Source organism: Heterocephalus glaber, unplaced genomic scaffold (genome assembly GCF_053883595.1).
Source record: "Heterocephalus glaber isolate CG9 unplaced genomic scaffold, H.glaber_assembly_v1.0 deba00001442, whole genome shotgun sequence".
NCBI lineage: Eukaryota > Metazoa > Chordata > Mammalia > Rodentia > Bathyergidae > Heterocephalus > Heterocephalus glaber.
This window is the reverse complement of record NW_028258296.1, coordinates 56832551-56856082: the sequence shown is the minus strand read 5'-3', so window position 1 is coordinate 56856082 and position 23532 is coordinate 56832551. Positions and strand designations below refer to the sequence as shown.

The 23532-nt window shown below is 50.8% G+C and overlaps 2 protein-coding genes across 5 annotated transcripts; both read right to left on the bottom strand.

Annotated features, from left to right (window-relative positions):
* Nucleotides 1-270: 270 nt before the first annotated feature.
* On the bottom strand, nucleotides 271-5446 carry Ecm1 (extracellular matrix protein 1). Its single transcript, XM_004853978.4, is given in 12 exon segments — nucleotides 271-588; nucleotides 976-1063; nucleotides 1199-1419; nucleotides 1886-2260; nucleotides 2466-2698; nucleotides 2701-2787; nucleotides 3208-3261; nucleotides 3567-3647; nucleotides 3740-3820; nucleotides 3935-4048; nucleotides 4431-4493; nucleotides 5218-5446. Coding segments are annotated over 12 exon segments (1692 nt in total). The 5' UTR covers nucleotides 5288-5446; the 3' UTR covers nucleotides 271-363.
* Nucleotides 5447-5879: 433 nt separating this feature from the next.
* Nucleotides 5880-18431, bottom strand: Tars2 (threonyl-tRNA synthetase 2, mitochondrial). 4 transcript variants are annotated; one of them, XR_002398018.2, is made up of 18 exons: nucleotides 18110-18431; nucleotides 17558-17754; nucleotides 17154-17277; nucleotides 16093-16217; nucleotides 15247-15364; nucleotides 15063-15127; nucleotides 14738-14816; nucleotides 12895-13038; nucleotides 12624-12722; nucleotides 12137-12327; nucleotides 11485-11647; nucleotides 11122-11259; nucleotides 10873-10950; nucleotides 8836-8936; nucleotides 8561-8658; nucleotides 8323-8395; nucleotides 7328-7442; nucleotides 5880-6233 (listed from the first exon to the last, which is right to left on the bottom strand). XR_002398018.2 is itself a non-coding variant. In XM_004853974.3 (18 exons), exons 1-18 carry the CDS (start codon nucleotides 18194-18196, stop codon nucleotides 6085-6087), a joined length of 2148 nt encoding a protein of 715 aa, XP_004854031.1. In that variant the 5' UTR covers nucleotides 18197-18351; the 3' UTR covers nucleotides 5880-6084. The 4 variants fall into 4 exon arrangements, 3 of the variants coding, with proteins under 3 accessions (XP_004854031.1, XP_004854033.1, XP_004854032.1); XM_004853974.3 differs by having other exon boundaries at nucleotides 8561-8662; nucleotides 18110-18351; XM_004853976.3 differs by lacking the exon at nucleotides 17558-17754 and having other exon boundaries at nucleotides 8561-8662; nucleotides 18110-18262.
* Nucleotides 18432-23532: the final 5101 nt, after the last annotated feature.

Below are 23532 nucleotides of genomic sequence, written 5' to 3'. Positions count from 1 at the left end.
TTGTTTGGCCCTAGGTGTGATCCCTAGGACTGCAAAAGAAATGAAATATCACTCTGGGCTGTGGCATTTTTTGGGCTCATCAAAGATATATTTTTTCACCAAGGCGGCACTCCTCCTGACATGTGAACAGGTTCAGGATGGCAGTGGTGAAGGTACTCTGCTTAGCTGGGGGAATGGTCTTCAGGCTACGGGCAGGGCCTGGGCCTGGGTCCTCACTGAGGGAAATCCGAAGGCTCAGGAGGGTGTGTTTGTGTGTGACAGACAATGAGGTCGGCAGATCCAGGAGGTGTTTACTGTAATAAGTTCAAGCAGGGTGGGTTGGGGTGGGGCTCCCCAGTCGATCCTCCAAGGCTCTGCAGTGACTCATTCTTCCTTGGACTCAAAGGCAGGGCTGACATTTGCTCCCCGGGTTGGGCCCTGTTCTCCCCTGGCCTCCCCAGTGTCTCCAGCCACTAGGGCCACATTCCTCAGATAATTGATGTTGAAGCAGTTGGTCTGTTCATCCCCAGGCCTCAGGTCACAGCAGAAGGCAGAATCTCTCCAGAAGTACCGTCTCGGACCACAGAGATCTTCAATGAAGGCTGATTTCTGATGGAGAAGAGTAAAACAGAGATGTTGGGGTGGGGGTCAGAAGTCGGGGACTGATACCCTGCTGCCCAGCATCCTCCTTCCATCAGCTGCTACTGCTGTCCCTCTGGATCCCAGAGAGTGCAGCGCTGACTTCACAGCTGGATTCCTTGTGACTGACAGATGTGCACATCTGGAAATGCCAGAAGCTTGACACCCAGAGAAGGCATAATTGGAACTTGGGAGTAGGGAGCAGGCCAGGTCAGGAATGAAAACTTCTGGAACCAAGGAAATAGATCCTTCTGGGGCTGGCTGGAGGCACTACAGAGAAGGGGCAGCCGGCAGTCCCAGCCCCCTCCCCAGCTCCCCTGCACTCCTTGGGAACCGGAGGAACCTTCTCCATCTCACCTCCTCCTCAGCACAGCAGGCCTGCTCCGGAAATGGCAGCTCACAGCAGCGGGCAGTCATGTTCCAGATCAGCCCAAGGATCTGTTTACTGTGTTGTTGTGAAAGAGGCAGGGGTCAGGGTCTTTGAACATCCCCTGGCATCGGAAGGGTACAGGGGACCATGACTGCTCTCTTAAGGACATCAGGGAAGGGAGGAGTCTGGGGAAGACCGGGCAAGACTCACTGTTTGGTGATAACTTTTTGGTTTCCACAGAGATGGCCCATGAGGTTGGGGGTGACACGGCTGAGGTCGAGGGTCAAGATGTCCCGGTCATAGTTGGGGAAGGGAGCCCGCCTGGCAAAGCACTCATCACGGGCGGGGCTGGGTGGGTAGTGGCAACATGAGTGCTGGTGGGTCTTTATGGCCTGCTCCCGGTCACAGTAGCCATCCAGGGTGTCCTCCCACTGTGGCAAGAGAGGGAAGTCAGAAGCCTGCTTGCTTGGCCCCTTCAGTCCTCACCGTCTGCTTCCCTTATCACCCCGCCCTGAGAGGAAGCACTCCAGCCTCGGGCAGAGGGAAGGCGAAGAGCTGAGGGCAAGGAGGCAGCCGTGGACGTGTGGGCTTGGGAAGGTGGACGGGAGGAAGCACAGATGAAGTTTGGAGTTGGCCACGAGGACACGCCAGAACAGCAGGTGGAGAGGGACAGGTGAGGCAGAGCTGGCATGGTGGTTATGGGGTCATGCGGGGACAGGCCAGGACTGTAGTGTGAAGGCTCAGGATGAACAGGCTCATGATGGACACGCGGACGGACGGGCAGACGGGTGGAATGTCACAACCAGACGGACGTGGACACGCTCACAGCAGGGAGGCACGTGGACGGATGGATCAGTGGACTCAGATTGGAGATGGGCAGGCTGGGCGCCCACTTACGGCCTTCTGAGTACAGGTGTGGTTGTTCCCCTGGAGGCAGCAGTGCTGGAACTCGACCTCCAGCTGCGTCAGAGCGTGCAGCTGTCTTTGGATGGGGTCAGTGGCTGGGAGGTTGCGTGGCACAGCTCGCAAGCGTCTCAGATGGCAGATGTTCTTGACATTGTCCAGTGTGGGCAGCCCAGGGGGAAAGGGCACCTCCAGGCCCATGGAAACAGCAGGCTGGTGGCTGGGGCAGGCTGGGAGCTGGTAGTGTGGCTGAGGAGCTCCCTCCTGGAAGCAGGAGAACCGGGCCTCCCCCTGCCGCTTGCAGCACAAGTGTGGTCGGGTCTTGACCGAGAACTCGGCCTCACAGAACCGGGTCATTGAGTCCTCCCACTAGATCAAGAGGGGTGGGTCAGCTGGAAGCCCCCTGGCCACATCCCTGCCTTCCTCCAGGGTCCAGGAGAGGATCCCTGGCACTAGGTAAGACAGCAGCAGCAGCAGCTGTCCTCTGTTCTCCTGACAGGCTGAAGCCACGTGGCGGGGCCAACACAAGGACCTGAGGGTCCCCCGCCCCAGGCATCGGGATCCCAGCCCTTACCACAAGTTTTGCACACTCCAGGCGCTGTGTGGCACTCTGGCAGCGGCAGCATCGGGAATAGCCAGTCTCCAGAAAATTGAGGGTCTCTCCCTGGCGGCTGAGGTGGGAGTAGCCAGACTGGGGCAGGTTCCAAGGGCCGTACACCACGTGTTGCCGGTTGGGGAGGCAGATCTGCTTCAGATTGGCTTCTGAAGGCCGGCCCGGGGGGAAGCCATCCAGCCGGTAGCCCCAGCCCCTCGGAATCGGCCTTGTTGGCAGTGCTGGGCTGAGTTCCAGGACTGAGGATCCACAGGGCCCTGACCAGTGAGGGGACCTGGCTTTTCTGGAAGGGGGAAAACAGAGTGAGGTATGGATGTGGAGGAGTCTACAAGGCTGTACAAGCAGGGAGGATTGAAGGAACTGGGTTGAGAAGAAAAGGTTAGGACATAGGGGAAACCAGTAAGAGATGAATCTGTGGTTCTTACCCTTGGAATAACTGACTAGAAAGGAAGAGAATGCAAGCATGAAAGGGGTCACCTATGGGCTGGGGATTTAGCTCAGTGGTTTTGCCGCCTGCTGCGAAAGCGCAAGGACCCGAGTTCAATCCCCGGTACAAAAAAAAAAAAGAAAGGTGTCACCTGGGAGCCAGCTGTTCCTTCCAAATCCCTGCTCCTGCACCGCTTCCCAAGGCCCAGGTGCCCAGCGCCTCTCCCAGGACCTGAGCACCTGGGCAGGGGATGGAAGGACCTGTGCTGTCACTCACCCTCCGTCTGCCTGGCCCGGACGATTTTCTCCTGGTGTGTGAAGGGTGAGCCCCCTGGGGTAGGAGAAGCATAAGCAAAAATCGTGTTGGGGTGGGCGACAGGCACCCAACTAGTCCTCAGGTAAAGAGGAACTCGCTAGAGGGGGAAATGAAAACAAGGTCTACATATCATTTAATCACATAGCCATCAAATAGGTATTAGGCTTTCAGTTTTACAGATGAAGAACTAAGGCTTGGAGAGGTGAGTAACTCCTCAGAGGTGGCACAGCCAGGAAGTGGCAGGGCCACCGTCTTTCTGCCTCTGGGGTTCGACTGACCGACTGGGTGAAGGGGCCTGGAGAAGAGAAGGAGCTGCTTACTTTCTTCCCATTCAGTAGGGCGCCGGGGAGGGGCCACCTCTTCCTGGACGGAGACCTCTTCCTGAGGGACAGGGCCATCCACTGGAAGACGAGGGCAGGGGTGAGGACACAAAGGTGCAGATGAGACAGTGTCAGCGAGTCTCGGGTGGAGGCGGGAATGAGCACGCGCTCACCTTTCTTTCCATCAGGGCGCCGAAGAGGGGGCAGCTCTTCTTGCAGGGGGATCGCTTCCTGGGGGCCAGGGGCCATGTTCACTGCAGGACAGGGCGAGGACACAAAGGTGCAGATCACTCCAGGGTGCTCCGCTTGGGGGAAGGGCAGCTCTTCCTGCACTGGAGGGGAGGGACCTGCAGCAGCGGTGGCCTTACCTTCCGCCTGTCCCTCAAAGGGAGGGTCGTACTGAGAAGCATCCTGGTCCTGGTGACCCATGGGGAAGCCTCGGGTCCTGGTCCGGGGTGGGGCTGGGGGTGCTGCATAGCCCACTAGAGACAGGAGAGCAGCTGCAGCCCCTGGGACTCCCACTCCCAGTTTGCTCCTCTACACTCTTATCTTCCCTCTCTCATGGGGTACTGGGGATGGAACCCAGGTCCTCACACATTAGGCAAGGACCGTAGCACTGAGCTACATCCCCAGGCCTTTTTCCCCCTTTATTTTATTTATTTTTTCCCAGTACTGGAAATTGAACTCAGGACCTTGCCCTTGCAAGGCAGGTGCAGTGCCACTGAGCTAAATCCCCGGCCCCTCCCCCTTTATTTTTGAGACAAGTTCTAGGTAAGTTACTCCGGCTGGCCTCACACTTTTGATTGTCCTGCCTCAGCCTCCAGAGTAGCTGAGATGACAGGAATGTGCCAGGCTGGCTCTTACCTTCTTCAAAGCGCTGAGTGAAATGCACTGGCCTCAATTCCCTCTGTCCTGCAGGCTCGAAGCCTGGGAGGGAGAAAGGACAAGTCAGGAGTAGGTTTTGTTTTTTTTGATACCAGAGATCAAACTCAGGACCTTTTGCTTTCGAGGCAGGCGCTGGAACCACTGAGCTAAATCCCCGGCCCAGACAGGTACCTGATCCGGAGGGTGAGTGTGGATGGGCTCCTCCCCAGCTCTTCCTCTAACCCCTAGCTCAGTCGAGCCTCCCTGGCTCAGCAAACTAATCTTTTTAGGTTTCTGAGACAGGGTCTCACTATATATAGTTCATTTTGACCTTGAACTCACTATGTAGGCCAGGCTTGCCTCAAACTTGTGGCAATCCTCCTGCCTCAGCCTCCTGAGTGCTGATTACAGGTGTGTCTTCATGCCCTGCTCAAGAAACCTGTTTTTTTTTGTTACTGGGGATCGAACTCAGGTCCTTGCGCTTGCACAGCAGGCAGTGGAACCACTGAGCTAAATCCTCGGCAAGAAACCTGTTTTGAACAGAGGGGGAGGGGCCCTCTCACCTCATCTTCCTTAGGCAGAGGTCCCTCATTCTCTCCTTAGTTGTCTACTCGAGTCTGATTTTGAGTTTCTCAGCAGCAATCTCTAGGAAGCCTTTCTTCTCCCACCTCCCTCCCAAATGCTCCAGTGCCCCAGGCCCCTTGGGACAGCTTTGAAAAGGGGAGGCCAAATCACCCTGCGGTGAGGAGCCAGGCCCCTCCCGAGTGCTGACCCCACCCCAACTCACCTCCCTCGGAGGCAGCAGAAGCTAAGGCCAAACAGGCCAAGATCGCGGCTGCTCTGGACACGACCCCCATTCCGGGGCCACCCAAAAGCTGGCTTGTCTTGGGCAGGTGGACCTGGAGTGCTGGACTTCTGGAAGCCTGCTCCTCTGCTTGCTGCTACTGCTGTGGTGAACTCCAGGGCCGTCTCCCTTTTATATGCTGCCTGCTATCTTGCCCTCTTCAGCTTCCTGCGTGACTCAGTCCTAGCTGCTCCTCCTCTAGCAGCCACTCCTCCTAAACTCATGCTGAGGCCTTCTCTGAGGATTGAGGAGGCAACGGAAAGGGAGCATCTGTATGACCCCAGGAGAAACTGACTCAGAGAATCATGGGGCAAGAGGCCTTTGCACGCCTAAATTTGCACCTCTTTGCATGCTGCCTTCTGTGTAAAAAGGATCTGACAACCTACTAAACTGGTTTGGGGAACAGGTATTAAGGAGTAGAGTGGAGCATAGGACCACTATCTCAGTGACAGGGACAGAGCCAGGCACATGCTTGTAACCTTAGCACTTGGGAGGCTGGGGCAAGAGGAGCGTCATGAGGTGAGTGAGGCCAGTCTGGAATACACTGCAAGACACTATCTCAAAAAACAAATTTAAAAATAAAAATTAAAAAAGGGAGTCAGATATAAAGACATGTATCCTGCAGCTTCAAGTTTATTTTTTTCATTTTACTCTCTTCACATCCAAACACTAATTTCCCACCCTCGGTAGGCACCAAAATAGTCTCTTCAGGGGAGCACAAGCATGCAGTTCCGAGGACTGTGGACCGTCACTTGGGTTGAGAGAAGCTGATGGCTCTCACAGATCTTTCTCTCATCTATGAGGAAAGGCTCAGAAAACCTCCTCGGCGTTGGAGACCCTGGCGTTCTGCAGTTCCAGCAGCCGCTGCACGGCTGCAGTCAAGTCCCACTCCCCAAGTCGGCGATTATCTCGAGTGCGTATGTTCACTGTTCTCTTACTCTGCTCTTTCTGGCCAACCACTGCAGGAAGAGGAAGGGAGGTTTAGGAATCTCAGTGCAAACTCATCCACATGGGCTATTTCCTTTCGCTCTGCAGAAACTTAAAAGATCCAGGTCTTTAATTGTGGCTATGGTTAGCCGTGCCTGCCCTCCAGTTCACTGCTCACCCTGAGCCGATAAGGAAATGTTCCAGGCTCTGCACACCTTATCACTTCCAGTCAGGAGGACCCCAAGGGTCAGAGATGTGAGTGGGTCAGAGGATGACAAGACCAAAAATGAAACAAAAAGAAACTCCCTGTAACCGAGAAGGGGCACTAGAAGAAGGGGAAGCCGCAGGGGTGGCACACGCATGTGCAAGCCCATGATGCTAGGAGTCTGTGCAAGGTGTGGGTGGGGCAAGTGGTGTGACACAAGACCCTGGCAGCCTGGAGAGGAGACCAAGCTCCCTGCCTTCATCAGCTCTGAGCTCAGGCGGGCGTGGTAGTGCACGCCTGTGATCCCAGCCACTTGGGAGGCTAAAGGCAGGAGGACTGCAAGTTCAAGGCCAGCCTTAGATACCTAGTCAGATCCTGTCCCGAAATAGAGGCTGGGGATATGGTCAGTGCAAAGGCCCTGGGTTCAATCTCCAGTACCTCAAAGAGGGAGGGGGCTGGGGATGTAGCTCAGTGGTAGAGCACTCACCTGGCATGTGCAAGAGCCAGGGTTCAATCCCTAGTGTGAATAAGGAGGAGCAAGGCTGTGTCAAACTTTTCTCTGTAAGGTCTTTTCCCTCATCCCTCAGGGCTGACTTCATCCAGGTGTAAACAAGGATAATTAATTACTTAACCCTTCCATCCCTTTCTCGACATGCTCCCCTGGCTAATTACACTAACAGAAACCCTGCAGGGCGGGTTCACAGGAGGGAAACTGTTGTGTGGGGCTGGGGCGTCTGTGGGGAGGAGCAGCAGCGTGAAGGGATGTGGAGGACAAATGAGTAGGCTCCCACCAGTTCAGCAGTGAGCACAGTGCAGCCGCTGTGCACACGGGTGAGCTTAGCAGATGGAGAAAGGAGATGGGGGCGGACAGGAGAGAGAATCCAGGCCAGCTCTGAGGTGCCGCAGGGACGGAGCCCTTACCGAACTGGAAATTGTAGTGAGTAAGCTGGGCCCGGCGGACTTTCCGGCTGAGAGTCAGTCCTGGGTCAGTGTCCAGGTCGCTGGCCAGCCCTGCAGCCTGCAGGCTCTGTTGGATCTGGAGATAAGAAGTGAGCGGGAGGCTGGGGAGGTAGAAGGTCAGGCCACTCTGACCCTCACCCTCCACCCCAGTGCTCTCCACTTCCCACCAGCAACCTCCTGTCAGCTCCGCGCTGAGGGTTCCTCCCCAACCCACAACTTTTTGGTCTGTCTGCTACTAAAGAGGCACCCTCAGTTATTCCCTGGACTTTGCCTGCTGCTGGCCGCAACTCCACTCAGCCACCTGCTCCATTCTGGAACCATCTATATTCTCAATTCTCTTTAGAAAGGAGACAGCCAGGCACGGTGACGCCTGCCTATGATCCCAGCCCTCGGAGACTGAGGCAGTAAGATCCCCATGGGTTCGAGACCAGCTTGACCTGTGAAAGTGAGACCCTATCTCACCACCCCCACACACGAAGAAAAAATAAAACCAGTATTTACTCAAGCCCACTTCTGTGCCATGCCAGGATTTAACATTTGCTGATTTGTATCAGTTTAATTTTCACACACATCTACAAGACAGAAATTAGTCTTTTGGGGGGGGGCAGTACCAGGATTAAACCCAGGGCTATTGCGCTGAGTTGCAACCCCAGCTCTTTTTTAAAATTTTGAGATAGGGTCTCAACAAGTTGCCTAGGTGGGACTCAAACTTGCAGTCCTCATGCCTCAGCTTCCTAAAGTGCCAGGATCACAGGTGTGTGCCATCAGGCCAGCCTGCCTCGTTTTTCAGATCCAGAGTTTCTGTGTACAGGACAGCCGCCACTGAAGCCCAGGCTGTGGCTCCAAGGGCTGTACCCACCCCCTGACCCTGCACAGCCTCATCCTACCCCTCACTGGGCACCACACTCCCTGCTCTTCCCCTTCGGCCTCCCTTCCCTCCCCTGGCGCCAGCTCACCTCCCTGGCGTATTCCTCCTGCTCGGTCCCCACAGGGATGACGGCCACTTGGAACGGGGACAGCCACAGGGGCCTGGTTGGGAGGGGACAGGGCAAGGCATTACTCGTTCTGGTGGGGGGCACAAGTGTGACTCCAGGGGAACAGATCTGAGGAGGACACATGAAGGGGACAGGAGACCTGGAGCAGGAACTATTTGGTCTGGGGAGCCAGAGGAGAAAGGGCACAGTGGGGTCTCACCATTTCCCCCCACAGCTCTCTGTCAGCACTGCCAACAGCCTTTCCACAGACCCGAGCACGGCCCGGTGGATGAGGACTGGGCGCTCCAGGGCCCCCGCCTGCCTTGGAAGGAGAAAAGAGCAAGTGGGTGGAATGTCACAGATTGTGCATCCAGGACGCTCCAGTTTTCAAGACATATTCAGCCCTGGAAGGGAGGGTGTGGGTCACAGATTAAGGGGGAACTGCTCACCCATCCCATGGGCTGTCAAGGGAAAAGGGGATGGGAGGTTGTGTACCCCTTGTACTGGAGGTTGAATCTCATGGGCAGCTGGAAGTCCAGCTGGATGGTCCCACACTGATGCGGCCGACCCAGGGCGTCCTGCAGGTGCACATCAATCTGGAAGAGAAAGGGGAGGCAGGAGAGACCAGACCCAGCACCCCACGGTTCCACCACACACATCCCACAGTACTCTACCCCCGCTCCACACTGTGTCACCCACCCTGGCAGTGGCACTCTGCTTTACAGCAACATTGGCGCATCAGGGATCTGCACATCCCAGCCGCCCAGCTCCTAGCCCTCCTTGCCCCGCCACGCTCATGGCTGCTCCCTCCATCCGGCTCCCCGTGGCCACGCTTCCCCAACAGCCCATCAACACCTACTCTAATTCATGTTTCTCACTCTCCTGGGTGAGTCGCTCCGATTCCTGGCTCTTCAGGGTTACTGAACTCCACTCTTCTCTTCCCATCCACTGGCCCACCTCTGATGTTTCCCTGCCCATGCACCTGTAACCATGTCCTGGTTCCCTGTGCCATGGATTGCTCTTCAGTCACATCTGTGTGGCCAAACCCCACGCTGGCAGCACCTCTGCCTCCTGCCTCCTTGGCCCGGACAGAAACGCTGTGCTGCCCACCCTGTCACCTGCCACCCGGATGCTACAAAGTCACTGTGTGGGGACCCAGCTGGTCTGTGCAGTGGCCCCCACACCCGGGCATCTTCCATGTTCTCCTCAGGGATTTCCAAGCCCTTTTCTCTTTATTTTTATAACAGTATCTTGGTACATAATATATTAGACTGATTTAATAACATAATAAGACTTTACCACTGATTGCTATCTCTGTAGCCTTAAGTGCCCTGTTGAACCTTTTTGAATTTTTTTCTTCTTAGTAACACAGTGTTTTGTTGTTTTTTTTGTACTGGGGGCTGAACCCAGGGCCTTCACACTTCTCCAGCCCTTTTCCTCCTGCATCAGCCTCCCAGAGTGCTGGGATTACAGGCGTGTGCCGCCACGGCCGGCTAGTGCCTTTCCTATGCCAGGCGAGTGCTCTGTCACTGAGCTACATCTCCAGCTCCCTTGTTTTCTTTATTTTGTTTCCTGGTTTTGGAGACAGGGTCCTGCTATTTTACCCAGGCTGGCTTCAAACTCTTGGATTCGAGTGATCCTACCTCAGCCTCTGGAGTAGCTGAGATTACAGGTGTGAGTTGCCACACACCACACACTGGGCTCCTTACAGCCTTTTTATTGAATCCAGCAGGCACTTATCAGTCCTTTCCCTTTCTGCGCCCACTGAGTAGCTAAACTGCCTAGGCTGGGCCTGAACTCGACCGTTCTGCCTCTGCCTTCCAGGGTGGCAGGATTACAGGTGCCACTGCGTCTGGCTACCTGCCACTAACCACCAACTTCTCCCACTTCTTCCAATTTACCTTGTCAGTTTTCACCTCTACCTACAGCCTCCACCTACCCTGTTCCCTGCTAAAACAGCTCTTTACTTGGGCAACAATGATGGCTCTGGACTGGAGAGTAACTCTTGTTTTTTGGTATTGTTGTTTTTTTGAGGCAGGGTCTTGGTATATATTCCAAGCTGGCCTTGAACTTACTATGCAGCCCAGGCTAACCTTGAACTCAGTGATCCTCCTCCCTCAGCCTTCCCAGGGCTGGGATTACAGGTGGGCACCACGATGCCCAGCTAGAGAGTGATTCTTTTTTTTTTTTTGGTGGTATGGGGGATCAAACTCAGGACCTTGCGCTTTCGAGGCAGGCATGGGATCACTGAGCTAAATCCCCAGCTTAGAGTGATTCTTGTAGAAAGCCCTTCCTGTGCCCTGAGCAATCTAACTCGTTGTGCTTCCTTAGTACTTAATGTAGAACTGACCCAAGGCATTCACATGGCCTATTTACCTTCCATAGCTTTCACTAGACTGCTAATTCCATGGCAGCAGGGGATATATCACTCTTCTGTATGTCTTACACAAGTTAAAGGTATTTCTTTGTGTATACTAAATATTTAATAAAACAAAACACTAATACATGCTATAAGCAGGGTCCCCAGCTTACCTTAGGTCCATAGAAGGCACCATCTCCAGGCTTGAGGGCCCAGGGTTCTCCAGACTCCTCTAAGGCCTGCTGCAGGACCTTCAGCGGGAATGGGACAAGACAGGGATCTGTCCCCTGGGACCTCATGAGCAGGACCCCTCCCAGTCCCCCCAGTGACTCCCAGCATGTGTCTCCATGGGACGGTCCTGGTTCACCCCCACCCTCACTGCAGAATGGTTCATCTGCCTTTGGTTCCCTCCAGCCTCTTACCTGCTCAGCATGGTCCCAAAGGCGAGGCTCCCCCAGGAAGCTGGATGGGCGGGTGGACAGTGACAGGCTGAAGGAGAAGCCAAGGACAGCATAGACAGAGCAGAGGAAATCAAGACAGCCTCGGATCTCTGCTTGCAGCTGGGGGCAGGAAATAAAGGAGGGTGAGCTGGGTGTCAGCTGGAGATCTGGGATGATGGTGGCTGGGGGAAAAGAGAGCGGAAAGAGGGGACGTGAAGACAGCTGCAGGCAGAGGGAACGGAACTGTATTACACCCAGGGCCAGCTGAAAAGCACAGTGTTTGGGGTTCATTAAGGGAATTAAAGGGGGGTCAGGAGATGCTCTGGAGGGGCCAGGAAGGACCACCTGCTCTGGGGCACAGAAGATATGAGCGTCATCCTGCTGGAAGCGCCAAAGCCGCGTCAGTCCCCCCAGGCCGCCAGAGGCCTCAGCTCGGTGCAGGGCTCCAAAGTCGGCTAGTCGCACAGGCAGCTCCCGCCATGATCTGGGCCGGTGGGCGAACATCAGGCTGAGGTTGAGGCAGGGAGGGGTCAGGACCACAGGAGAGCCAGCCCCTGACCTCTGCTCCTCCCCCAGTCACCAGTCTCTCTACCCCATGCCTTCCCACCAAGCCCTCATCACAGTCTGAGCCAGCCTGGGTCAAAAGCCAACTTGTCAGTCACACATGGTCACAGGCATTATGTACCGTGCTCTGTGATGGACACTGAGCCTTGATGCCACTTGTTCTTTTTATTTTGTTTTTGAGACAAGGTCTTCTTACTATGCAGTTCAGGCTGGCCTTGAACTCATGGCAGTCCTCCTGCGTCAGCCTCCATGTGCTACCATGCTGGGCCTGATGTCACTTTTAAGGAGACTGAGACCCAAGAGGTAGAACAATTTCCCCAAATCCACTTGGTTAGCTCGAGGGCAGGTTCTGGACTCAAATCAGATGTTCCACTACTCTTTCCAACCTGTTTCCCAGCTCCGGGAGGACCCAGTGTCCTGGCTCCCAGCTCACCAGTGTGCAGGGCAGTTCATGGGCTTGAGGGCGAGTGTCTCTGTGGGATGCCTGGCAGGGTCAGAGCCCTTGGGCTGCAGGGCAAATATGTTTTCCCTGTAGTGCCCCCAGTGCCCAGACTGTTTCCACAGTTTCACAGAAAACACTGTGGGCGTTTTCACCTCTGAGAAACCACGGCGGGCATACTCAGCCTGGAGAGGAGGTAAGACACGGAAGGTCAGCGTCACTGGCAGGAGAAACGGCAGGAAGGTGGCTGGCTGATTCTCCTGGGCTCTCAGACTGTGTGGACCTCAGGCACGAGCTGTTGCACGCTCTGCTCCCTGCTTCCCCACTGCACACCACACAACTGCAGCAGCTCGTTACAGATCACCAGCACTTCGTACTTTATGCTTCCCATTTCCCTCTCTGCACTCAAACACCGTAGCTTCTAGGTAGGCCCTCAGCGCTTCCCTTGTCTCCCTTCCCCTGGACTTGGGTCCTCCCTTACCCTGATAAATGCCACCAGGGCATTATACACCCTGGTCCCACGTGGCAGGAAGAAGCAGCTCCCAGGGCTCAGTTCATGGAAAAAGAAGAGCTCCTGTTCCTAGGGACAGAATGGCAACTGTCATTTCAAGGTGGGGCAGGGGACTCTGAGAAGAAACAAGTGACAGAGCTGCTGAGTTTGCTGAATCTGCTCCCAACCTCACACTCAGATTCCTCCTTCGCCCCACACGGGCATCCTTCCCTCCGCTCCATCCGTCCTCTGAGCTCTGTACCTTCCCGATGCGCCTGTGGTCCCGAGACTCTGCTTCCTCCCTCTGTGCTTCCCATGCCCTCAGCAGCTCAGGTGTGGGGAAGGAAATCCCCAACACTCTCTGCAGCGGCTCTAGACTCCCTGGGGACCTCCACACGGATGAGGTCTGTGGGAAGACAGAGGGAATCAAAGAGAAGATGAGGACTAGGGTACCTGACCTCTTATGCGGCACAGGTCCCCTTCCAGCCTGTCCCTGCCCATCACAAGGATGGGAGTCCTTCCTCTGGACTCCACTGGCCAGTGACAGCCTGGGGTTTGCCAGATTGGATTCCTGCACACATCCTGGTCAAGCCTAAACTCACCTGGCCACCTCTTTCTCTCCCCATCCTCACTGCCCTACTAGTAGTACCCTGTACTCAGTTCCTTCCCCTTCTACTCAACAACTGTTTAGGGGAGCACCTATTCTCCAGTCCAATGTCAGTCTGTCCATCCCCTTATGAACAACCCGTACAACTCCTAGAAAAGTCAACCTTCCTTCCATACGTCCTGTTCTTGGTCACATGAAATTTAAAAACTTGCTCTTTTCTTTAATGATAGAGTACTAATAAGAAAAAGGTTTTTTTTGTTTTTTGAGACAGGGTATATAGTTCAGGCTGGTGTTAAACTCACTTTGTAGCCCAGGCTGGTCTTGGTCTTCAAATTCTCCTGCCTTAGCCTCCCAAATACTGTCTTTTTTTTTTTGGTACCAGAGATCGAACTCCAGACCTTGCGCTTGTGAGGCAGGCAGCAGCACCACTGAGCTAAATCCCTGGCCCTCCCAAATACTGTCATTACAGGCATGTGCTACCATGCCCAGTAAGAACCTACATTTCATAGCACTCTGTCTCAAACACTGTCTTCTGTGTTTGTTGTGGATTTACTGGTAGTACAAGAATAGCTTTGTTTTATAGATGGGGAAAATGGGTAAGCAGATTAGCCAAAGCCACATACTTCACAGATGGCAGATAATGCAGACAGCTAAGTTTTCAGACCAGGGCTTTTTGTTTTACATATTTATTCATTCCCTGGTTCCCTGCTCCATTCCATCTAGTAGCTCTCTATCAGGAGCAGTATTTTCATAGAAGACATGCACTTAACATAGGGCATTCTCCCCGTGGCTGTAAAACAGTATTCACTCATCTACCTCCACAGCCCTTCCCTCTATAGCCCGGTCTGCCTGCCTCCCCTATACAGCCCTGTCTAGACTGCTCACACCTCTGCCCCACATCTCTCTCCCATTTTTACGAGGGGGGTGGGGTGGACGAGAGGATTGAACCTAGGCCCCTTGCACTGAGTTACAACCTTTACTCTTATTTCATTTATTTTTTGAGACAGGGTCTTACTGAGTCACTAATCTGTGCAGGGTGGGCTCCAACTTGTGATCTTCCTGCCTCAGCCTGCCACTGCTCGGATTATAGGTGTGTGTGACTCCATTTCTGGCTGCCTCTTTTTTTTTTTTAGTACCAGGATCGAACTCAGGACTTTACACTTTCAAGGCAGGTGCAGTGCCACCGAGCTAAATCCCTGGCCCAGCCTCTGTTTTTATCTTTTGTTTTGTTTTCTCTTTACAGCTGTATCTCTCTTAACGTTAATGTCAGACTATGGAATTTAAATTGGCTTCTGGGTCCTGGCAGGGTATCTAGTATGTCATCAAACTGGGAGATTCTAGAGTGGGGGGACCAAGTATCTTTCTCCTTCTGGATTCCCTCCTTAGCCATGAGAAGAGAGCAAGGCCTTGGAGGGAGGGTCACTTTCCCGCCTTCCCATTCTCCCACTTGCTCCTGTGAAAACAGAAGCCTCAACCTAATGATAGTGTCCTAACTGACCGCAAGCAGCTTCAGCCCTCCAATCTGTCCAGCGTGCCGAAGGTGGGGTCCCCGGCAAAGGTCAACCAATGTGCCACACCTGGGAGAAAGCAGAGGCAGGTCAGTGGTTTCCAGATTCCCGAGTGTCTAGTTTTCTCTTTCACGTCTTTAGCTGACAGAGGAGGCAAAGTGGAAGGAGCTATTCTACAGAGAGAACAATTCCAGTTAAAAATCAATTCTTCTCATTTCTTTTCCTGGAGCAACAGAGGTTACCATCTGCCCCCTTCCCTTGTGGCTCTCTGGCCTCTCCACCTCGCCCTCTTTTCTTCAGTCTGACAGTGCTCACCCGTACACTGTTGCTGTTGGGCCTGTCACTTTCTCTTCAATCACACGAAGCTTAAAGGGGTTATCCTGGAAGAAAGCAGATGCCAACAGGGAACCCAAGTCCTTATTCTCACAAAAAGGTCCTGGCAAAGAGCTGCCCTCTCCCTCAAAGCCCAACCTTCCTCCTAAAAGTGCATTGTAACCACCTTAAAGAGCTGGCGCAGCTGATCCTGGGAAACCTCCAGCCTCCGGAAGGGCTGTGCATCAGCTGCCATCCGCTGGCAAATCTGCTCCAAAATAGGTAACTGTGAGCCCTGGACTGTTCTGGAAAGAGCAGTTTTGTTGGTTTACTTCCTCTAAGAAGCATCACTGGGTGATACACTAGTTGGCTAAAGAAGGAAATCTTGTGCTCCAAGAAAAATAATCTATAATTAGTGGTAGAGACTGATAAACTCAGGGAAACATAAACAGGAAGTCAGGAAGAGATCTGTGTGTGCACTGCTGGGGATCAACCCTTTGGCCTTGCAAGGCTAGGCAAGTGCTTAGCACTGAGCCATATTTCTAGCCAAAGGTACAGATTTTATATATATATATATATATAGCTGGAGGAAAAGCTCTATGCATGAAGTTTTTTGTTTTTTTTTTAAATAGTATCTCAGGCTGGCCTTGAACGTACTGTGTAGCCCAGGCTGGCCTCAAATTCATGGCAATCCTCCTGTCTCAGCCTCCCAATGCTGTGATTTTAAGTGTGTGCTACCATGTTTGGGATATGCATGAAGTTAAAAGCTGAGTGCAGGAAATCTGGATGGACAAAATTAGAACGATAGTAATGAAGGGATGAAGATTTGAAACTTTATGAAGGCTAAAGGTAAATTTCAAGCAGAGTTAAACAGGGACAAGACCTAATGGAGACACTGTACCAGTATCACAGATGAGGCCTGAAGAGGCCTCACCCAGCTTTCTCCTTAAATTAAACATGCCTGAGGCCCCAGAAAAGAGCCTCAGAGACCACCCCAGAATGAATTCTCCTTGTTACTTGGTGCACTACTCACCGCTCCTTTCCCAGGAAGAAATCATGGTAAAAGCCGCGGTCTGTACTTGGACCTCGGCAGAGAACAGCACCCAAGAATTGTTCAGCTGCTGCCCCTAGGATATGGGCACTAGAGTGCCATAACACCTGAATTTGAAAGAAAGGTTTGTGAATTCAGCAACTCTTTCCTTAACTCCTAGATCTCCAATCCTTTCCTGAGACATTGGTAGGAAAACCATTAGGGCTTTTCTAAGAGTAATTACCAAAAAATGGAGAAACTAGTCTTTGAGGGGGACTACTAAATAGTAATAATAATTTTAAAAAATTGAAAGACAATAGAAAAAGAAGCAGAGGGCAGGGTCCTTTCTTCTTTCACTGAACAGAAGCTATGGCAACCTTGTTGCTTCCCAGTCCTGGAGCACAGAAGCAGGAGGCCAAACAGTCTTCTTCTGCTGCTCCTATACCTGACTGGGGCTCCCAGATGGACTATCGTTTTTGGTTTTCTTTGGTGGTCCTGGGGAATGAACCTAGGTCCTTGCACATTGTAGGCCGGTGCATTTTCCCTGAGGTATTGCCCCTACCCCTCCATCTGGTCTTTTAGTCCTACTGCTTTCTAACTCAGCAATCTAGTGTGATGCAACTACTCTTCCAGGATTTGGTCACTATCTCTTTTTCTGGATCCTATTAGTCAAAGTCTGTGTTACCTGAGCTGACATGAAGAACACAAAGTAGGGAGGTGACCAGGCTGTGTGCTCAGCTTCGGAAGCCATGTTACATACAATTGAATATACACCACGGGTGACTTATAATGTAGGTGGTCAAGAGCTGAGGAAGTCGAACTGCACATGATACTTCTGTTTTTCAACTTATCTCTCCCTTTTACTTGCACAAATGATCTATGCTTAAAAGATTAAGGCTAAGTAAAAACTTGTCATAAGTTTTCAGCTTAGCCAGAAATAGATGGTTGGTCTTGGTACCAACTTACAAATGGAGAAACTGAGGAAAAAGAAATGTTAGAACTTCCTGCTTAAATATCTCTTAGTTTATTAGTCACTAGTTACTCTCCCTAAGGAAGGAACTTACCGATTTTCCCTCTGGGGAATCAAACGTCAGAAATCTGAGATCAGAATCTGTCTCCAGGGGCCGCTCCAGATCGTAAGATTCTCCATTCACTTCAGCAGCCAATGCAGTATCTGCCAGTGTTGAACTTCACCCGTGGGGGGTGGGGAAGAAGAAAATGTCAGGGTTATAATCCATGGCGGAAGAGAAGCTAATCCCCTGGTAACTCTAAATTTGTAAAGGAGAAACGAGCTTCCAGAATAAAACCTATTTCTTTCTCCAATGGATAATACAGGAAAGACAGACCCTGAAACTAATGGAGATAAATTCTCAGGGAAGGCTATTTTGCTGGGGATGAAATAAAACAAGCAGACCACATTTTCTTTCCCCACGGCCAGGTGCAGAGAAGTGAGGGCTGGGTTGGATACCTCATCTGCCGGGCTAGCTGGTAAGGGGTTGTGTTCCATGCCACAGCATCCACTTTCTGGCCTCCAGGAAGTGACACCTTTATAGTCCGGGCTTCCTTCCGAGCAGTGCTTGCTAACCTCGTTACCTGAACAGCCCACAGCTTCTCAAAAAGGCCAAGCCGCTCTACCAACCAATGTGGAGGGGTCGGCATGGACGCCTGGGGGGAAAGATAGGTGAGGCGGTAACACAGGTCCCATCCTTTCTTTTCAAGACTGAAGATGGTAGGAGTTATGCATATTTAAGAGGCCTTGGGCCTAATCTCTGGTTTTTAAGGGTGGCTGGGTGATACAGGTCTTAGACTGGGGGTCCTAATGGATACTACTCTTCTAAGGAGCTCCCCCCCAGGCTCCTGACCCAGAATCTGACTCGAGGAGATGGCCAACTGAGGACTGGGGTACCCTTGTCTGAGGACTTCGGAGTGCAGCGAAGAGCTGGAATGGCGAGAGGCTGGACTGAGTCTACATCTTGGGCTTTGCTTGGGCTGGGCCCGATGGTTCGGAACCTTTGGGTACCTCATGCAAAGTGCGTAGCTTGTAAGCTTGCAACCCCGGAAGACGGAGCACTAGCAGGAGTGGTCGCCACCTCTGATACAGCTGCATGGTCCCTGGAACTAGCGCCTACATCCTCAGATTATGACCGCCTCTCCGTTACCAGATTTCTCATTGGCTTCTAGCCCAACAACGTCCCTGTCTATTGGTTACCACTCTAGTCACTCTAGTCTGGCACCACCTCCAGGAACTCCGAAGAGACACACCGCTCCACAGCAGGAGCAGAGGCTAGAATGGTTCCGACCACCGGAAGGTAGAAACTGTTACACACATCTGCGACCTGGAAACCCGTCGCATTTCAGCTGAAAGCCCGGAGTAGCACAAAGTGTCCGGCAGCCATGAAGCCAGAGGCACAAGCCTTGAGGACAGGAGAGGGAGAGAAATAGGCCAGATATGGTAGTCACTTCCCTTTAACCATAAATTTTCTTACATCTAATCTTTAAAGCAGGTAGGAAACTGTTAAGAGCATAGACTTTGGAACCTGGCAGACCTAGTGTAAATCCTGGATCTGCCATTAATTTTTGTGAATTATTTAAATTCTCTAAGACTGTATTTTTTCATCTGTAAAACGAGAATAGTAGTATCACTACAGGTAGTTGAGGTAAACTTTATGTACATTGTCTAGCATAGTGCTTGGTATATGATAATGACAACAGCAACAAGCCCTTATAAAGTTGGAGCGACGGATACGACGAATCCACAGAAGTCACTTTTTTGGAGTTCATTCATATTCCTGGTGCTTAAAAAGGGACTTTAGAGATTAATCTTATAGATGTGGAATTTAAGGTCAGAAATGCTCTGTTTTAAGGTCAAAAAGTTAAGTGCTGCCAGGCGTGATGGTCCACGCCTGTAATCCTAAACACTCCAGAGGCTGAGGCAGGAGGATTGCCATGAGTTCGAGGCCAGCCTGGGCTACATAGCGAGACCCTGCCTCAAAAACACAAAACAAAAACAGTGAATGGTGACGCTGGCATCTGAATCCAGGACTTGCATGCTTCCACCACACCATGCTTTTTCTAGTACTGTAATAGTTTATTTCTAATATATTCTCCTTCACTCAGAAGAAAAGATGCTAGCTCTTTGCTCCCCACATAAGCCTTTTACCTTTCATTTCTATCCCAGCTCTCAGTTTTGTCTTTCCTCCCTGTTACATCCGAGATACAGGGATAATGATTAATTTTACACAGCAAAAATACAAACACTGCTAGATTTGTAGTGAAGTATGAAGGGAGGCCCAGGGATTTAGCTCAGTGATTCCACTGCCTGCCCCGCAGGTACAAGGACCCGAGTTCGATCCCTGATACCAAAAAAAAAAAAAAAAGTATGAAGGGAAATGAATGGTGGGGAACCATGAGGCTCTCAGTAATTCCCAATCAGTCCCCTCACCTGGGGGTAGGGATGGTTCAAGTTGGTTCTCAAGTTTCAGTGGTGATGGAATTGAGGGTCGTGGAGGAAGAGCAGGCAGAGAAAGCTGTTTAATTTAGGTTTCCAGAGAGACTGGAAGTTGTTTCTGAGGAGGGCAGTTGATCTGAGTCATAGGATCTTGGCTCCATCTTCTGGTATGTCAGACATCCTGAAATACAAAGAGAAAGACAAGACTGGAGATTACCTGTGTTTGTGTATGTGGTCAGGAGAAAATAGTAAGAATTTTTAAATGGCTTGAGAAAAAGTGACAATGGCAGGCAGGACTTTCTTGTGGCCCTGCACTACAAGGGGTAGGGGAAGGTTATATTGCAGATAGCAGACTGGTAGATGCTCAATAAACTAAGTGATCACTGCATTGACGCTCCAGAGGACACGGACACAGTTTGTTTACTCATTGTACCTTATCCTTGGTTCAGATCATGGATGGTGGAGTAAGTAGGCCAGCCTGAGATGGCAGCTCCCTACACTCACCCTTCAGACATTCACTGATGCTCACTGTGCAATGCGCTGAGCTGGGTGCTGAGGTGATGCCGACCAGTCAGGCACATCACCATCTATGGAACTTGTGTTGCAGTGGGAGGAAGGAATGTCAAGTTTTCCATCCCATTCCTTGTACTAAACAAGAAGCACAAGCCAGCTAAGGCTAATTCACTAAGAATTCATTCTGCAACAATTTCTACCATGTCTCAGCCTCAGAATTTTTTTTTTTTTTTTATAAAGACAGGGTCTATGTAGTCCAGGCTGGCCTCAGACTCACAGTGATTCTCCTGCCTCAGCCTCCTGAGTCCTGAGATTACAGGCATGGGCTCAGCCTCAGAAATTGTAACCCAGTAATTGCTCTCTGCCTGACAAACATCTATGTCTGAAACTTCTGTTGCGACCACATACTACTCTTGCTTGCCAGAATACCACTGGACACTTACTGTGTGCCAAGTGCTTTCACTAATTCCTAGAATAATTCAACTCTGTCAAGCAGTGTTTTTTTTTCTTTTTTTTTTGGAGACAGTCTCACTATGTAGTTCAGACTGGCCTTGAACTCACTATGGAGCCCAGGCTGGCCTTGCACTTAATGGTGATCCTCCTGCCTCAGCCTCCTGAGTGCTGGGATCACAGGTGTGCGCCACCACACCCAGCTTGTCAAGTAGTATTCTTACACTCCTCTTCAAACATAGAAAATGATTCTTAGAGAAGTTAAGTCCTATTCTATCTCAATCCAAACCCTGAGTTATTTATGCGATGCCTTGCTGTCCAGATCAGTCACAATGTACCATCGCCACTTCCTTTTCCTTGACTCTGATACTTGTGGTCAAAAGGCCTTTAAATAGGGTGAAGAGGTGATTCAAATAAAAACCAAGAAAAGTATTTCCCAACTTTTCTGTCCCAGTGTGAAGGAAATAACACTGAAAGATTTCCAGAGAAGTACAGGGAAAGGGGAATCTTAAGGATACCCTAGACCTCTAGGCAAAGTTTAGGATATTCTCAGCTTTACTGCACTTTTAGAGCAGATATCCCAAGTTGACTAAAGTCTTGGTGGATGAAGTATTTTTTATAGGGTTTTTTTTTTTTCTTTGGTACCGGGGATCAAACTTGGGACCTTGAGCTTTCGAGGCAGGCGGCGGAACCACTGAGCTAAATCCCTGGGCCTATTTTTCATAGTTTTAAATTACATGTGAGAATACTCTCCATTGAAGGTAAATTACATTTTCCATTTATCAGGATGAACATGTACCTCCAAATCTATCTTAGCTCTTAGGCACAACTGGCCTTTCCTTGCACCAAAAAGGGAAGATATTGGAAGAAGGGAGGGGGAAGAGAGAAATAAGGTAAAAAATGTTTATGTCATTGCCTCTAGATGCCTTTGTCCCTTAGTTCTGCGATGGAACCCAAGGCCTTGTTGTGTGTGCTCTACCACTGAGCTACACTCAGTCCACCAAATTTTTCTGAAGCCGAAAGAATTAGCCATGTGGCTAAAAGTACAGGAGGTGGTATCAATATTAGGCCTATGAATTTTTTTTTTTTTTTGGTACCAGGGATTGAACTTGGGTTCTTGCACTTGGGAGGCAGGCAGCGGAACCACTGAGCTAAATCCCCAGCCCTGAAAAAAAATTTTTAATAATATAATTGGAAGGTCTAGGATGGGATCAAGCTTTTAATTCTCCCTTAAGATGCCACAATGACAGAAAGCCTGGCCAAGTCTGTTGAGTTAATAAAGAAGAAAGAGCTTCCTGCCAGGGACAAGGGGAAAAACTGAACTCTGGCTTCAAAAACAAAGCCTTGGGCTCACCCGAAGTCTCCATTAAGATTTCCCTTTCCCAAGAAATCTCTCGAGTCTGTAGAAGAGAAACAAGACACCCCCACTTGCTAACCCCAATTTGGCAGGTCAAGGCCTTGAGGGAAATACAGAAATTTAAACGCAGGATCTAATGCAGAGATGTGTTGACTTAGGTTCAGTGGTAAAGTGAAAAAAGACAAAGTACTTTCAAGGAAAGTCCTAGATAAGACTACAGACGAAAATATACAACTAAGGCCCAATACTCATAACCAGGCTTTTTTTTTTGGTACTGGGGATTGAACTCAGGACCTTGGAATGGTGAGGCAGGCAGCAAAACCACTAAGCTAAATCCCCAGTCACAGATTTTCAAATTAAACCTGTACTAACTTCTGCTCTTGGCAGTGACTAGCCACCATAAGTGATGCCTCACACAGATGCAAAAGACTCCAGACCCAGGGAGCCAGGAAACCAATGGCTGGATGTTGTCAATCTTTCTATCCATTCCAGCCAAAACACCCCCAAGAAGAATGTAGTTTCAAGTCCGATCTTTTCCACAAATTACTTGGCAAAGGCCTTGAGTATTTTTCAAAAATAAGGGGCTACAATAGAGATAAGGAAGTAAATTTGCTGGAAAATGTGCTATGAACCTGAACAGGTCCAGGGGACACTGGTTTAGCCAACACCCTTTTGAGTCAAACACAAAAAATTGCCATCTGTTTGCTCCACAGTTGGCACTACGGAGGTCATTAGCCCTTTCTCCCAGATCCCACATCTGTCATCTCAGCCCTGACTCTAAATGAGAACAGAGGGAAAGACTAAAAAGTGTGACAAAAAATGGAGGAGCTGAGGATGTATGTAGCTCAGCGGCAGAGCAAGGGCTTAACATGTACCAAGGCACTGGGCTTAAAACCCCAGCATACACATAAAAGCAAAAAAAACACAAAACAAACCTTAAAGAAACTAATGAGTTTCTAAATAGCACTCTGGCTTCTTATACCATAGTCTTTCCCCTCCAACTTGTAACTAAGCATCTTCTCTCCTCACTCAGTATGGAAAGTAACTGGTATTTTTATATCCTGAATGCTTTCCTTAAAGAATGTTTCTCTCCTACCCAGCGGGGGAGAACAGGATGTTTACTTGAGTGCATTTCATTCTAACGGTGCCCTCTAGTAGCCTCATCTATGCAGCCTCAATGAATTACTACTCAGCAATTTAAACAGCAGCTGGTCAGACCTGTCTAGTTAATCAAGTATGAGAAGCACTCCAACACTCCAAGACCTATCCTGACGATGTTACTATGTCTACACACATGAGGAGGTAACATCCCTGTTTAAACTTAGGGGGAGGCAGCTATGCACACTCAATAACATGCCCAGAAAGGCCAATGAAGGTCTAGATGCTGTTGCTTCCTTAGTGGTATAGACAGGAATCAGGTGGGTAAAGTCCAGGTCCCAAGAAGGGTAAGGAAGAAAGCCTGAGCTAGATTTCAGAAGCAGCGAGTACACTGGTGCACCCTACCTGCTGGGTGTGTTCTTAGGCTATTTTCAGTGTCTTGTGACACATGTAGTTTTAGATAATCAAGGCTGCTATTTAGAGTCTTCTACCCTGCCAGTGACCCAGGCCTGGCCCAGATGCAGTGACTATCTCTCTTTCCCCTTAAAGCCAACATTCCATTTATTGAGCCTCACTA

Excerpts from the sequence above, each read along its gene's own strand:
- Tars2 (XM_004853974.3), bottom strand. The coding sequence starts at position 18,196 with ATGCAGCTGTATCAGAGGTGGCGACCACTCCTGCTAGTGCTCCGTCTT. Across the intron at positions 17,278-17,557 it reads CAGCTAGCCCGGCAGATGAG|TTCAACACTGGCAGATACTG; the intron begins GTATCCAACCCA and ends CCACGGGTGAAG. Across the intron at positions 8,663-8,835 it reads TTCAACCTCCAGTACAAGGG|GCAGGCGGGGGCCCTGGAGC; the intron begins GTACACAACCTC and ends TCTCCTTCCAAG.